General features: G+C 59.3%; 1 protein-coding gene across 1 annotated transcript; it reads right to left on the bottom strand.

Moving 5' to 3' along the window:
* Positions 1-12,082: 12,082 nt before the first annotated feature.
* LOC148136650 (putative G protein-coupled receptor 139) lies at positions 12,083-12,913 on the bottom strand. The gene has a single exon (XM_087983473.1). The coding sequence runs from the start codon at positions 12,911-12,913 to the stop codon at positions 12,083-12,085; it is 831 nt and encodes a 276-aa protein (XP_087839599.1).
* Between the last annotated feature and the right edge of the window lie 877 nt (positions 12,914-13,790).

Raw genomic sequence — 13,790 nt, 5'->3', positions numbered from 1 at the left:
TCTCCCCCTCGTCCCCCCCTCTCTCTGTCCCCCCTTCACTGTCCCCTCTCTGTGTCCCCCTCTCTTTCAGTCCCCCCATCTCTCTGTTCTCCCTCTCTCTGTCCCTCCTCTCTCTGCCCCGTCTCTGTCACCGTCTCTCTGCCCTTTCTCTCTCTGGCCCCCCTTTTTCTGCCCCCTCTCTCTGTCCCCCTCTCTCTGTTTCCTCTCTGGTCCCCCCCCCCCTGCCCCCCTCTCTGTTCCACTCTCTCTCTGTACCCCCTCTCTCTCTGATCCCTCTCTCTCTGTCCCCCTCTCTCTCTGACCCCCCTCTCTCTCTGTACCCCCTCTTTCTGTCCCCCTCTCTCTCTGTTCCCCCCCTCTGTCCCCTCTCTCTGTTCCCCCTCTCTGTCTCCCTCTCTCTGCCCCCTCTCTCTGTCACCCTCTCTCTTTCTCCCCTTCTCTCTGTCCCACCTTTCTCTGTTCCCCCTCTCTTTGTCCCTCCCTCTCTCTGCCCCCCTCTCTCTCTGTCCCCCCCCTCTGTCACCCCCTCTCTGTCCCCCTCTCTGTCTCCCTCTCTCTGCCCCCTCTCTCTGTCACCGTCTCTCTATTCCCCCTTCTCCCTGTCCCAGCTTTCTCTGTTCCCCCTCTCTTTGTCCCTCCCTCTCTCTGTCCCCCTGTGTCTCTGTCCCCCATCTCTCTCTGACCCGCTCTATCTCCCCCTCTCTCTGTCCCCCTCTCTCTGTTGCCCTCTCTCGCTGTCGCCGCTCTCTCTGTCCCGCTCTCTCTGCCCCCCGACCCCTCTCTCTGTCCCCTCTCTCCCTCCCCTCTCTCCCTGCTCCCCTCTCTCTATCCCCCACTCTCTGTTCCCTCTCTCTCCCCTGCTCTTTGACCCCACTCTGTCTCTCTCTCTCTCTGTCCTCTCTCTCTGTCCCCCTCTCTCTATTACCATCTGACTGTCCCCTCTCTCTCTCTCCCGCTCTCTGACCCCCTCTCTGTCATCCTCTCTCTCTCTGTCCCCCACTCTCACCATCCACCCACTCTCTGTCCCCCCCTCTCTGACCCCCCTGTCTCCCTCACTCTGTACCCCTCTCTCTGTTCTCACTCTCTGATCCACTCTATCTCCCCAACTCTCTGTCACCCTCTCTCTGCCCCTCTCTCTTTCCCCTCTCTCTCTGCCCCCCTCACTCTGTCCCCCTCTCTCTGTCCCTCTCTACCTGCCTCCCTCACTCTGTCCCCCTCTGTCTGCTCCTATCCCTCTCTGCCCCTCTCTCTCTGTCCCCCTCTCTCTGTCCCCTTCTCTCTCGGTCCCCCTCTCTCTCTGCACGCCTCTCTCTGTCCCCCCCTCTCTCTGTCCCCCTCTCTCTGTCCCCCTCTCTCTGCCCTCTTCTCTCTCTGTCCCCCTCTCTCTCACTGTGCCCCTCTCTCTGCCGCCCTCACTCTCTCCCACTCTGTACCCCTCTCTCTGTGCCCGACTCTCTGTCCCTCTCTCTCTGTACCCCTCTCACTCTGTCCCCAGTCTCTCTGCCCCCCTCTCTTCCCCCCTCTCTCTCTGTCCCCCTCTCTCTGTCCCCCCTCTCTCTGTCCCCTCTCTCTCTGTCCCCCTCTCTCTGTCCACCTCTCTCTTTTCCCCTCTCTCTCTCTGTCCCCCTCTCTCTCTGTCCCTCTCTCTGTCCCTCCTCTCTCTGTCCCTCTCTCTCTGTCTCCCTCTCTCTGTGTCCCGCTCTCTCAGTCCCCCTCTCTCTGTCCCTCCTCTCTCTGTCCCCCTCTCTCTGTCCCCCTCTCTCTGTCCCCCTCTCTCTGTCCCCCCTCTCTCTGTCCCCCTTACTCTGTCCCTCCTCTCTCTGTCTGCCTCTCTCTGTCCGCCTCTCTCTGTCTCCCCTCTCTCTGTCCCCCTCTCTCTGTCCCCCTCTCTCACTGGCCCCCTCTCTCTGTCCCCCTTTCTCTGTCCCCTCTCTCCCTGTACCCCCTCTCTCTGTCCCCCTCTATCTGTTCCTCCTCTCTCTGTCCCCCCTCTCTGTCCCCCTCTCTCCGTCCCCTCTCTCTGTCCCCCTCTCCCTGTCCCCCCTCTCTGTGTCCCCCTCTCTCTCTGTCCCCCCTATCTCTCTGTTCTCCCTCTCTCTGTCCCTCCTCTCTCTGTCCCCTCTCTCTGTCCCCCTCTCTTGTCCCCCTCTCTCTGTCCCCCTCTCTCTGTCCCCCTCTCTCTCTGTCCCCCTCTCCCTATCCCCCACTCTCTGTCCCCGCTCTCTCTCCCCTGCTCTTTGGCCCCCCTCTATCTCCCTCTCTCTCTCTGTCCCCTCTCTCTGTCCCCCTCTCTCTATCCCCATCTCACTGTCCCCTCACTCTCTCTCCCGCTCTCTGACCCCCTCTCTGTCATCCTCTCTCTCTCTGTCCCCCACTCTCTCCATCCACACACTGTCTGCCCCCCTCTCTGACCCCGCTGTCTCCCTCACTCTGTCCCCCTCTCTCTGTCCCCCTCTCTCTGTACCCCCTCGCTCTGTCCCCCTATCTCTCTGTTCTCCCTCTCTCTGTCCCTCCTCTCTCTGCCCCCATTCTGTCACCATCTCTCTGTCCCCTCTCCCTCTGTTCCCTCTCGCTCTGTCCCCCTCTCTCTGCACCCCCACTCTGGTCCCCCCTCCCCCCTCTGTCCTCTCTCTCTCTGTCCCCTCTCTCTCTGACCCCCTCTCTCTGCCCCCTCGCTCTGTTCCCCGCTCTCTCTTCCCCCATCTCTATCGCCCTCTCTCTGTCTCCCCCGTCACCGTCTCTTTGCCCCCTCTCATTCACCGTCTCTCTGTTCACCCTCCGTCCACCCCTCTCTGTCGCCCGCTCTCTGCCCCCTCTCTGTCACAGTTTCTCTGTCCCCCTCTCTCTGTCCCCCTCGTCACCCCCTGTCTCTGTCCCCCCTTTCACTGTCCCCTCTCTGTCCCTCCTCTTTCTGTCCCACCCTCACTGTCCCCTCTCAGTCCCCCCCTCTCTGTCGCCCGCTCTCTGCCCCCTCTCTGTCACAGTTTCTCTGTCCCCCTCTCTCTGTCCCCCTCGTCTCCCCTCTCTCTGTCCCCCCCTCATTGTCCCCTCTCAGTCACCGTCTCTCTGTTCGCATCCCCGTCCCCCCTCTCTCTGTCCCCCCCTTCACTGTCCCCTCTCTTTGTTGGCCTCTCTCTGCCCCCACTCTGTCACCATCTCTCTGTCCCCTCTCCCTCTGTTCCCTCTCGCTCTGTCCCCCTCTCTCTGCACCCCACTCTCGTCCCCCCCTACCCCCTCTGTCCTCTCTCTCTCTGTCCCCTCTCTCTCTGACCCCCTCTCTCTGCCCCCTCGCTCTGTTCCCCGCTCTCTCTTCCCCATCTCTATCGCCCTCTCTCTGTCTCCCCCCCCGCCCGTAACCGTCTCTTTGCCCCCTCTCAGTCACCGTCTCTCTGTTCCCCCCCGTCCACCCCTCTCTGTCACCCGCTCTCTGCCCCCTCTCTGTCACAGTTTCTCTGTCCCCCCTCTCTCTGTCCCCCTCGTCCCCCCCTCTCTCTGTCCCCCCCTCACTGTCCCCTCTCAGTCACCGGCTCTCTGTTCGCACCCCCGTCCCCCCTCTCTCTGTCCCCCCCCTTCACTGTCCCCTCTCTTTGTTGGCCTCTCTCTGCCCCTTCTCTCTCTGCCCCCCCCCCTCTTTTTGCCCCCTCTCTCTGTTCCCCTCTCTCTCTGACCCCCCCTCTCTCTGACCACCCTCTCGCTGTACCACCCCTCTGTCCCGCCTCTCTGTCCCCCCTCTCTGTCTCCCTCTCTCTGTCCCCTCTCTCTGTCACCGTCTATTTACCCCCCCTTCTTTCTGTCCCACCTTTCTCTGTTCCCCCTCTCTTTGTCCCTCCCTCTCTCTGTCCCCCCCCCTCTCTCTGACCCCCTCTATCTCCCTCGTTCTCTGTCCCGCTCTCTCTGTTGCCCTCTCTCGCTGTCGCCCCTCTCTTTGTCCCACTCTCTCTGTCCCACTCTCTCTGCCCCCCGGACCCCTCTCTCTGTCCCCTCTCTCTCTGTTCCCCTCTCTCTATCCCCCACTCTCTGTCCCCTCTCTCTCCCCCCTGCTCTTTGACCCCCCTCTATCTCCCTCTCTCTCTCAGTCCCCTCTCTCTGTCCCCCTCTATCTATCCCCATCTCACTGTCCCCTCATTCTCTCTCCCGCTCTCTGACCCCCTCTCTGTCATCCTCTCTCTCTCTGTCCCCCACTCTCTCCATCCACCCACTGTCTGCCCCCCTCTCTGACCACCCCCGTCTCCCTCACTCTGTACCCCTCTCTCTGTTCTCACTCTCTGACCCACTCTATCTCCCCAATTCTCTGTCACCCTCTCTGTCCCGCTCTCTTTCCCCTCTCTCTCTGCCCCCCCTCTCTGTCCCCCTCTCTCTGTCCCTCTCTCCCTGCCTCCCTCACTCTGTCCCCCTCTGTCTGCCCCTATCCCTCTCTGCCCCTCTCTCTCAGTCCCCCTCTCTCTCTCCCCCTCTCTCTGTCCCCCCTCTCTCTGTCCCCCTCTCTCTATTCCCCTCTCTCTCTGTACCCCTCTCTCTGCCCCCTCTCTCATTCCCCCTTCTCTCTGTCCCCCCTCTCTCTGTCCCCCTCTCTCTGCCCACTTCTCTCTCTGCCCCCTCTCTCACTGACCCCCTCTCTCTCTGACCCACTCTATTTCCCCCACACTCTCAATCCCCCTCTCTCTGTCGCCGTCTCTCTGTCCCCCTCTCTCTCTGTCCCCCTCTCTCTGTCCCCCTCTATCTGTCCCCTCTCTCTCCCACCCTCTCTGACCCCCTCTCTCCCCCGCTCTCTGACCCCCTCTATGTTGCCCTCTCTCTGCCCCCCGACCCCTCTCTCTGTCCCCCTCTCTCTGTTTCCCTCTCTCTGTTCCCCTCTCTCTGTTTACCTCTCTCTGTCCCCCTCTCTCTTTTCCCCTCACTCCTGTCCCCCTTACTCTGTCCCCTCTCTCTCCCCCGCTCTTTCACCCCCTCTCTGTCGCCCTCTCTCTCTGCCCCCTCTCTCTCTGCCCCCCTCTCTCAGTCCCCCTCTCTCTATCCCCCTCTCACTGCCCCCTCTCTCTCTCTCCCGCTCTCTGACCACCCTCTCACTGACCCCCACACTCTCTGTTCCCCTTTCTCTCTCTGACCCCCTCTCTCTCTGATCCTCTCTATCTCCCCCGCTCTCTGCCCCCCCCCCCTCTGTTGCCCTCTCTCGCTGTCGCCCTCTCTCTGTCGCCCACTCTTGACCCCCTCTCTCACACCCGCCTCTCCCTGTACCACCTCACTGTCCCCCTCTCTCGCTGTCGCCCCTCTCTCGGTCCCACTCTCTCTGTCCCACTCTCTCTGATCCCCCGACACCTCTTTCTGTCCCTTCTCTCTCTCTGTTCCCCTCTCTGTATCCCCCTCACTCTGCCCCCTCTCTCTCTCCCCCGCTCTTTGATCCCCTCTCTGTCACCCTCTCTCCCTGCCCACCTCTCTCTGTTCCCCTCTCTCTGTTCCCCTCTCTCTGTCCCCCTCACTCTGTCCCCCTCACTCTGTCGCCCTCTCTCTGTCACCCTCACTCTGTCCCCCTCACTCTATCCCCCTCTCTCTGTCCCCTTCTCTCTGTCTCCCTCTCTCTGTCCCCTCTCTTTCTCCCCGGATCTTTGACCCCCTCTCTGTCGCCCTCACTCTCTGCCCCCTCTCTCACTGCCCCTCTCTCTGTCCCCCTCTCACAGTCCCCTCTCTCTCCCGCTCTCTGACCTCCTCTCTGTCACTCCCTCTCTCTGCCCCCTCTCTCTCTTCCCCCCTCTCTCTGTCCCCCTCTCTCTGTCGCCTCTCCCTCTCCCCCGTTCTCTGACCCCCTCTCTGTTGCCCTCTTTCTGCCCCCTATCTCTTTGTACCCCTCTCTTTCCCCCCTCTCTCTGTCGCCCCCTCTCTCTCTGCCACCCTCTCTCTATCCCCTTCTCACTGTTCCCTCTCTTTCTCCCGCACTCTGTCCTCCTCTCTCTGTCCCCCACTCTCTGTCCTCCTCTCTCTGTACCCCCTCTCTCTGTTCCCCCTCTCTCTGTTCCCCCTCTCTCTGTTCACCTCTCTCTGTCCCCCTCTCTCTGCCCCCTCTCTCTGTCCCTCCTCTCTCTGTCCCCCCTCTCTCGGCCCCTCCTCTCTGTTCCCCCCCCGTCACCCTCTCTCTGTGTACTCACTCTCTCCCCGCTCTCTGACCCCCTCTCTGTCGCCCGCTCTCTCTGTCCCCCTCTCTGTCCCCCATTTCTCTGTCCCCCTCTCTCTCCCACCTGCCTCTCTCTGTCCTCCTCTCTCTGCCCCCCTTTCTCTGACACCCTCTCTTTCCCCCACTCTGTAACCCTCTCTCTGTCCCCACTCCCTCTGACCCCCTCTATCTTCCCCACTCTCTGTGCCCCACTCTAAGTCCCGCGCTCTCTGTCCCTCGCTCTCTGTGCCCCAAACTCTGTCCCCCTCTCCCTGTCCCCCAATTCTCTGTCTCACCCGCTCTCTGTCCCCTCTCTCTCTCTTTCCCGCCCTCTCTCTGTCCCCCCTCTCTTTCCCCCTCTCTCTCTGTCCCGCTCTCTCTCTGTCCCCCTCTCTCTGTCCCCCTTGCTCTCTGTCCCCCCTCTCTGTCCCCCTCTCTCTCTGTCCCCCCCTCTCTCTATCCAACTCTCTCTCTGCCCCCTCTCTCTATTTCTCCCCTCTCTCTGGCCCCCAGCTGTCTGTCTCCCCCGCTCTCTGTCCCCTCTCTCTCTCTCTTTCCCGCCCTCTCTCTGCCCCCCCCCCTTTCCCCCTCTCTCTCTGTCCCGCACTCTCTGTCCCCCTCTCTCTGTCCCTCTCTCTCTGTCCCTCTCTCTCTCTGTCCCCCTCTCTCTGCCCCCTCTCTCTGCCCCGGTCTCTGTCCCCCTCTATCTGTTGCCCTCTCTCTGCCCACTCTCTCTCCCACCCTCTCTGCCCCCCTCACTCTCTACCACTCTGTACCCCTCTCTCTGTCCCCCACTCTCTGTCCCCTTCTCTCTGTAGCCCTCTCTCTCTGTCCCCAGTCTCTCTGCCCCCCTCTCTTCCTCCCTCTCGCTGTCCCCCTTTCTCTCTGTCCCCCTCTCTCTGTCCCCCCTCTGTCCCCCCTCTCTCTGCCCCCCTCTCTCTGTCCCCCTCTCTCTGCCCCTCTCTCTCTGTCCCCCTCTCTCTCTGTCCCCCTCTCTCTGTTCCCCTCTCTCTGTTCCCCTCTCTCTGTCCCCTTCTCTCTCTGTCCCTCTCTCTGTCCCTCCTCTCTCTGTCCCTCTCTCTCTGTCCCCCTCTCTCTGTCCCCCTCTCTCTCTGTCCCCCTCTCTCTGCCCCCCTCTCTCTGTCACCCCCTCTCTCTGTCCCCCTCTCTCTGTTCCTCCTCTCTCTGCCCCCCTCTCTCTGTCCCCCTCTCTCTGTCCCCCTCTCTCTGTCCCCCTCTCTCTGTCCCCTCTCTCTCTGTCCCTCTCTCTCTATCCCCCCTCGTCCCTCTCTCCCCCTCTCTCTTTGTCCCTCCTTCTCTCTGCCCCTCCGCTCTCAGTCTGCCCCCTCTGTACCACTCTCTCTGCTCCCCTCTGTCCTCCTCACTCTGTCACCCCATCTCTCTTTCTCCCCCTCTCTGACACCCCTCTCTCTGTCCCCCTCTCATTGTCCCCCCTCTCTCTCTTTCCCTCTCTCTGCCCCCACTCTCTGCCCACCTCTCCCTGTTCCCCCCTCTCTGTACACCCCTCTCTTAGTCCCCCCTCTCTCTGTCCTCCCTCTGCCCTCTCTCTCTGTCCCCCTCTCTGTGCCCCACTCTCTGTCCTACTTCTCCCTGTCCCCTTTCTATCTGTCCCCTTCCCTCTCTCCCCCCGTCCCCCCTCTCTCTATCCCCCCTCTGCCCCCCTCTCTCTGTCCCCCTCTATGTACCACCCTCTCTGTACTCTCCTCTCTGTCTCCCTTCTCCCTGTCCCACCTCTCCCTGTAACCCCTCCCTCTGTCACCCCCTCTCGCTCTCTATCAAACCTCTGTCCCCCTCTGCCTGTCCCCCCTCTTTCTGTCCCCCTTCTTTCTGTCCCCCGTTTCTGTCAGGAATGAGCAGAGAGTGTTCAGCAGGAGAAGATAAAAGGTAGGGAGGAGGGACTTGGAGGAGGGGCGTTGGAAATGTGATAGGTGGAAAGAGGTCAAGGTGAGGGTGATAGGTCAGAGTAGGATGGAGGCGGAGAGGTCAAACCAACCGACTCCCACAGCTACCTGGACTACACCTCCTCCCATCCTGCCCCCTGTAAAAACGCCATCTCATTCTCCCAATTCCTTTGTCTCTGCCGCATCTGCTCCCAGGAGGACCAGTTCAAAATACGTACAACACAGATGGCCTCCTTCTTCAAGGACCGCAATTTCCCCCCCCCCCCCCCCGACGTGGTCGACGGTGCCCTCCACCGCATCTCCTCCACTTCCCGCTCCTCCGCCCTTGAGCCCCGCCCCTCCAACCGCCACCAGGACAGAACCCCACTGGTCCTCACCTACCACCCCACCCATATACAGCGCATCATCCGCCGTCACTTCCGCCACCTCCAAACAGACCCCAGCACCAAGGATATATTTCCCTCCCCTCCCCTATCAGCTTTCCGTAGAGACCACTCCCTCCGCGACTCCCTTGTCAGATCCACACCCCCCACCGACCCAACCTCCACTCCCGGCACCTTCCCTTGCAACCGCAGGAGGTGCAACACTTGCGCCCACACCTCCCCCCTCACTTCTCTCCAAGGCCCCAAAGGAAACTTCCATATCCGCCACAGATTCACCTGCACCTCCACCCACATCATCTACTGCATCCGCTGCAGCCGGTGTGGCCTCCTCTATATTGGGGAGACAGGCCGCCTACTTGCGGAGCGATTCAGAGAGCACCTCTGGGCCACCCGGACGAACCAACCCAACCACCCTGTAGCACAGCATTTCAACTCCCCCTCCCACTCCACCGAGGATATGCAGGTCATTGGACTCATCCACCGCCAAACCACAACAACGCGACGGTCGGAGGAGGAGCGTCTTATCTTCCGACTGGGAACCCTCCAACCACAGGGGATGAACTTGGACTTCACCAGTTTCTTCATCCCCCCTCCCCCCACCTTGTCTCAGCCGAATCCCTCCAGCCCGGCACCGCCTTCCTGACCTGCAGTCTCCTTCTTGACCTCTCCGCCTCCATCCTACTCCGACCTATCACCCTCACCTTGACCTCTTTCCACCTATCACATTTCCAACGCCCCTCCTCCAAGTCCCTCCTCCCTACCTTTTATCTTCTCCTGCTGAACACTCTCTGCTCATTCCTGAAGAAGGGCCTGTGCCCGAAACGTCGAATCTCCTGTTTCCTGGATGCTGCCTGACCTGCTGTGCTGTTCCAGCAATAAAGTTTCAACTTTGATCTCCAGCATCTGCAGACCTCACTTTCTCCCCGTTTCTGTCACCCTCATCTCTGTCCCCACTCTCTCTGTCTCCCTTCTCTCTGTCCCTTTCTCTCTGTACCACCTCTCTCTCTGTCCCCCTCTCTCTGTACCCCTCTCTCTGACCCCCTGCCCCTCCTCTCTCTGTCCCCCTCTCTCTGTACCACACTCTCTTCCCCCTCTGCCCCTCCTCTCTCTCTGTCCCCCCGCTCTCAGTCCGCCCCCTCTGTCCCCCTCCCTCTATCCCCCCTCTCTCTTTCCCCCTCTCTGTCCCTCCTCTATCTGACCCCCTCTCTCTGCCCCCCCTTGTCCCTGTCCCCACTCTCTCTGTCCCACTTCTCCCTGTCCCCACCCTCCCTGTCCCCTTCTCCTGTCCCCACTCTCTCTGTACCCCTCTCTCTGTCCCACATCTCCGTCCCTCCCCTCTCTGTCCAGCCTCTCTCTCTGTCCCCCTCCACTCTGCCCCCTCCCTCTCTCCCCCCTCTCTGTCCCCTCTCTCTCTGTCCCCCCTCTGCCACCTCTCTCTGTCCACCCTCTCTCTCTGTCCCCCTCCACTCTGCCCCTTCCCTCTCTCCCCCTCTCTCTGTCCCCTCTCTCTCTGTCCCCCCGCTGCCCCCTCTCTCTGTCCCCCCTCTCTCTGTCCCCCTCTCTCTGTCCCCCCTCTCTCTGTCTCCTCTCTCTCTGTCCCCTCTCTTTCTGTCCCCCTCTCTCTGTCCCCCTCTCTCTGTCCCTCCCGGTCTCTGTCCCCCTCTCTCTCTCTCTGGCCCCCTCTTCATCTATCCCCCTCTCCATCTCTCCCCGCCTCTCTTTACCCCTCTCTCTGACCCCCCTCTCTGTCCCCCCCCCCTCTCTGTCCCGCCTTATTGGTCCCAGCCCTCTCTCTATACCCGCTCTCTGTGCCCCCCTCTCTCTCTGTCCTCTCTCTCTCTGCCCCCCCTTGTCCCTGTCCCCACTCTCTCTGTCCCACCTATCCCTGTCCCCACCCTCTCTGTCCCCTTTCTCCTGTCCCCACTCTGTCTGTACCCCTCTCTCTGTCCCCCTCCACTCTGCCCCCTCTCTCTGCCCCCCCCCCGTCACTCTCTCTCTATCCCTCTCTCTCTGTCCCTCTCTCTCTATCCCCCCTCTGCCCCCTCTCTCTGTCCCCCCTCTCTCTGTCCCCTCTCTCTGTCCCCTCTCTCTCTGTCCCCTCTCTCTGTCCCCTCTCTCTCTGTCCCCTCTCTCTGTCCCCCTTCTCCATCTGTCCCCCTCTCTCTGTCCCCCTCTCTCTGTCCCCCTCTCTCTGTCCCCCCTCTCTCTGTCCCCCCTCTTTCTGTCCCCTCTCTCTGTCCCCCTCTCTCTCTGTCCCCCTCTCTCTGTCCCCTCTCCCCTCTCTGTCCCGCCTTCTTGGTCCCAGCCCTCTCTCTGTATCCCCTCTCTCTCTCCCCTCACTCTCTCTGTCCCCTCACTCGCTCTGTCCCCCCCCCCTCTCTCTCTCTCTCTCTCTCTACCCCTCTCTCTCTATCCCTCCCTCTCTGATCCCCCTGTCCCTATGCCCCCTCTCTGTCCCGCATTAATGGTCCCAGCCCTCTCTCTGTACCCCCTCTCTGTGTCCCCCTCTCTCTGTGTCCCCTCTCTCTCTGTCCCCTGTCTCTCTGTCCCCCTCTCTCACTGTCCCCACTCTCTCTGTCCTCCTCTGTCTATCCCCCCTCTCTGCCCCCCCCCCCCTCTGTCCCGCTTTCTTGGTCCCCGCCCTCTCTATGTACCCCCTCTCTCTGTCCCCTCACTCTCTCTGTCCCCCCTCTCTCTATCCCTCTCTCTGTGTTCCCCTCTCTGTCGCCCCTCTCTCTGTCCCCCACTCTCTGTCCCCCACTCTCTGAACTCTCTCTCATTTTGTCCTCCCCTATTACTCTCTCTCTCCCTCACATTATGTCTCCCTTGCCCCCCTCTCTCTCTCTTCTCTCCCTGCTCCTTCACTTTCTCTCCACGTTCTCTCACTCTCGATCCACCTACCTCAGTCTCTCTTTCTCCTCACCTCCCTCTGTTTCTCTCTGACTAAATCTTTCTCCCTCCTTCCCCTCCCTCCCTCTCTGACGCAGTCTGTCTCCCTGACGCGTCCCTCTCCCTCTGATCCAGAAACTGGGAAGGCGGGTAGTGGGTGGTGCTGTGGCTGCATGTGGTTGGAGGGGTGGTTGTGAGATGAGAGAGAGATGTGGGAGGTGCGAGGAGGGGGAGAAATGGAGTAGAGACGGAATTGCGGGAGGGAGACAGATGGCAGGAGAGAGAGAGAGTGCAGGGGAGGGGGAGAGGAAAGAGTGGAGGCAGGTGGAGAGAGTAGGGGAGAGGAAATGGGGAGGCCAGGTTGGATTGGGAGGTACAGAGGGAGTTAAACCCAGCTCCTGAGCTCAGGGCGCGGTGCCCTCCCCTTCCCTGAGGACCAGGACTTGGGGCTGAGTCTGTCTCTCTCCAACTCAGCTTCTCCAACACAAAGACACACAACAACATCGGTCACTCTGCTGCTCGGCACGCTTTAATCAACATTTTTATTGGTTACAAATGGAAGTGGTGGATACAGTCAGTGGGATGGTGCCTTTTCTCACTGGCCCCTGAGTTGTGAAAAACATTGAAATGTTTCCCTGTAACCCCCCTGTGGGATAAGGATGGACAAACCAGCGCTACCATAGCGACAGGCTGCTCCATCGCTGAAACACTGAACTGAAATGAGAAAATCCCGGATGGTGTGATTAATGAGGGAATTTGATGGATGGATGTATATGGGTGAAGGCATATTTCAGCACATTCTTCAGCTGCTGCCTGAACTTAGTCTGGGTTACGGCATAAATCGCGGTGTTTGTGCAGCAACTGAGGAGCTGCAGCATGAAACCCAATTCCTGCACAAAGTAATCTAGATACACAGACTCATACCCAAAATCATACATCCGTGCCCATACAGAATACAGCATTAACATTGACCATAACAGGATGAAATTGGCCGAGATCACAAACAGTAAAATGATGGATTTTTTTCGGTTTCTCATTTCAGTGTCAGACTGAGCGTCCCCATTGGTGTGAGCGCGGAGTCTCCTGCGGGCTCTGCTGGTCACTACAATGTGTCTGACGGTGAAAACATTGAGCAGCAGAACCAGGAGAAATGGGACACACGGGGTTAGAATGTGGTGGAGGAACTCGATTGTGACCCAGACACTGGAGAATAGACCAGCGACTGTTATCTCACAAAACCAGGGGGCGTTCATCAGCCAATACCGAGCCGTGAGCATAAAATACCAGAAAATGTTCTTTAAACAGCTCAGCACAGTCACTGCTCCCAGAGCCACAGCCGCCGTCTTCTCACTGCAATATTTACTTTTCAGCTTCTGGCAACAAATGGCCACAAACCGATCAAAGGTGAAAGTGACGGTGAACCAGACAGAGCAGTCAGCGGCTGCATAAAGCAGGACGGCGTGGATATTACACACGGGGACGGAGTACAGGAAATAAAACTGTTCCCGATAAACAATGGGAATGTGTCTCAGGATCAGATCGAGGATAATGACCAGGAGATCCGCCGCTGCCATGGCCCCCAGGTAACGTCTGACACATGGAGACAATCCACAATCTTTATAAAGCAGGACGTAGATGGTCACTACGTTAACTGTGAGGAAGGAAAACAAACCCATTATCCCCCAGCCTGGAGGCAAAGGGACCCGTTTGATCGGGGACCCAGTGAGATTTTCAAATGTGTCCCTGTATTCAAGGATTTATTAAAATAATTGGAGCTGGAATAACAAATGGGAAGGTCGGAATTACTGACAAAAATGTGACATAAACCACAAGAAACCCTCCCTCCCCAAACAAACAGAAACACATCCATAAGGACAGATGGTTTCTAGAACATTCCCACACACTCGATCACTCGAGAGTAGACACATGTCACTCCTTCCCAGTTCCTAATACGGAGGGTGGAAACGTTGCTGTCCTGAAGGATTCTCTCCCAGTTTCCTGAAGACAAACGGAGTTTGGGAATTTCTGTATTTTGGTCTAAATTGTGGTCGATCCTGTGTCGTGGAGAAATGTAAACGCAGGGAAAACGTATTCATCCCTTTAACTGCCTGAGGGGCCTTCGGAACAGTGTCTCCTTCTCCCTGGAACGGGATCTCTTCCCTCGGGATCTTATCGTTTGTTCAATTCACTGACGTCCGGCCGTTCACAAACAATGTCAGGGACAGAACGTTCCGGGGAATGGCAGTTATAGAATGTCGGGGACAGAACGTTCCGGGGAATGTCAGTTATAGAATGTTGGGGACAGAACGTTCCGGGGAATGTCAGTTATAGAATGTCGGGGACAGAACGTTCCGGGGAATGTCAGTTATAGAATGTCAGGGACAGAACGTTCCGGGGAATGTCAGTTATAGAATGTCGGGGACAGAACGTTCCGGGGAATGTCAGTTATAG

Source organism: Chiloscyllium plagiosum, unplaced genomic scaffold (assembly GCF_037043375.1).
Source record: "Chiloscyllium plagiosum isolate Xiang-an unplaced genomic scaffold, Cpla_swu_hap1 HiC_scaffold_45, whole genome shotgun sequence".
In the NCBI taxonomy this organism is placed as follows: domain Eukaryota; kingdom Metazoa; phylum Chordata; class Chondrichthyes; order Orectolobiformes; family Hemiscylliidae; genus Chiloscyllium; species Chiloscyllium plagiosum.
Note: the sequence above shows the minus strand (reverse complement) of the source record. Positions and strands in the feature narration are given on the sequence as shown.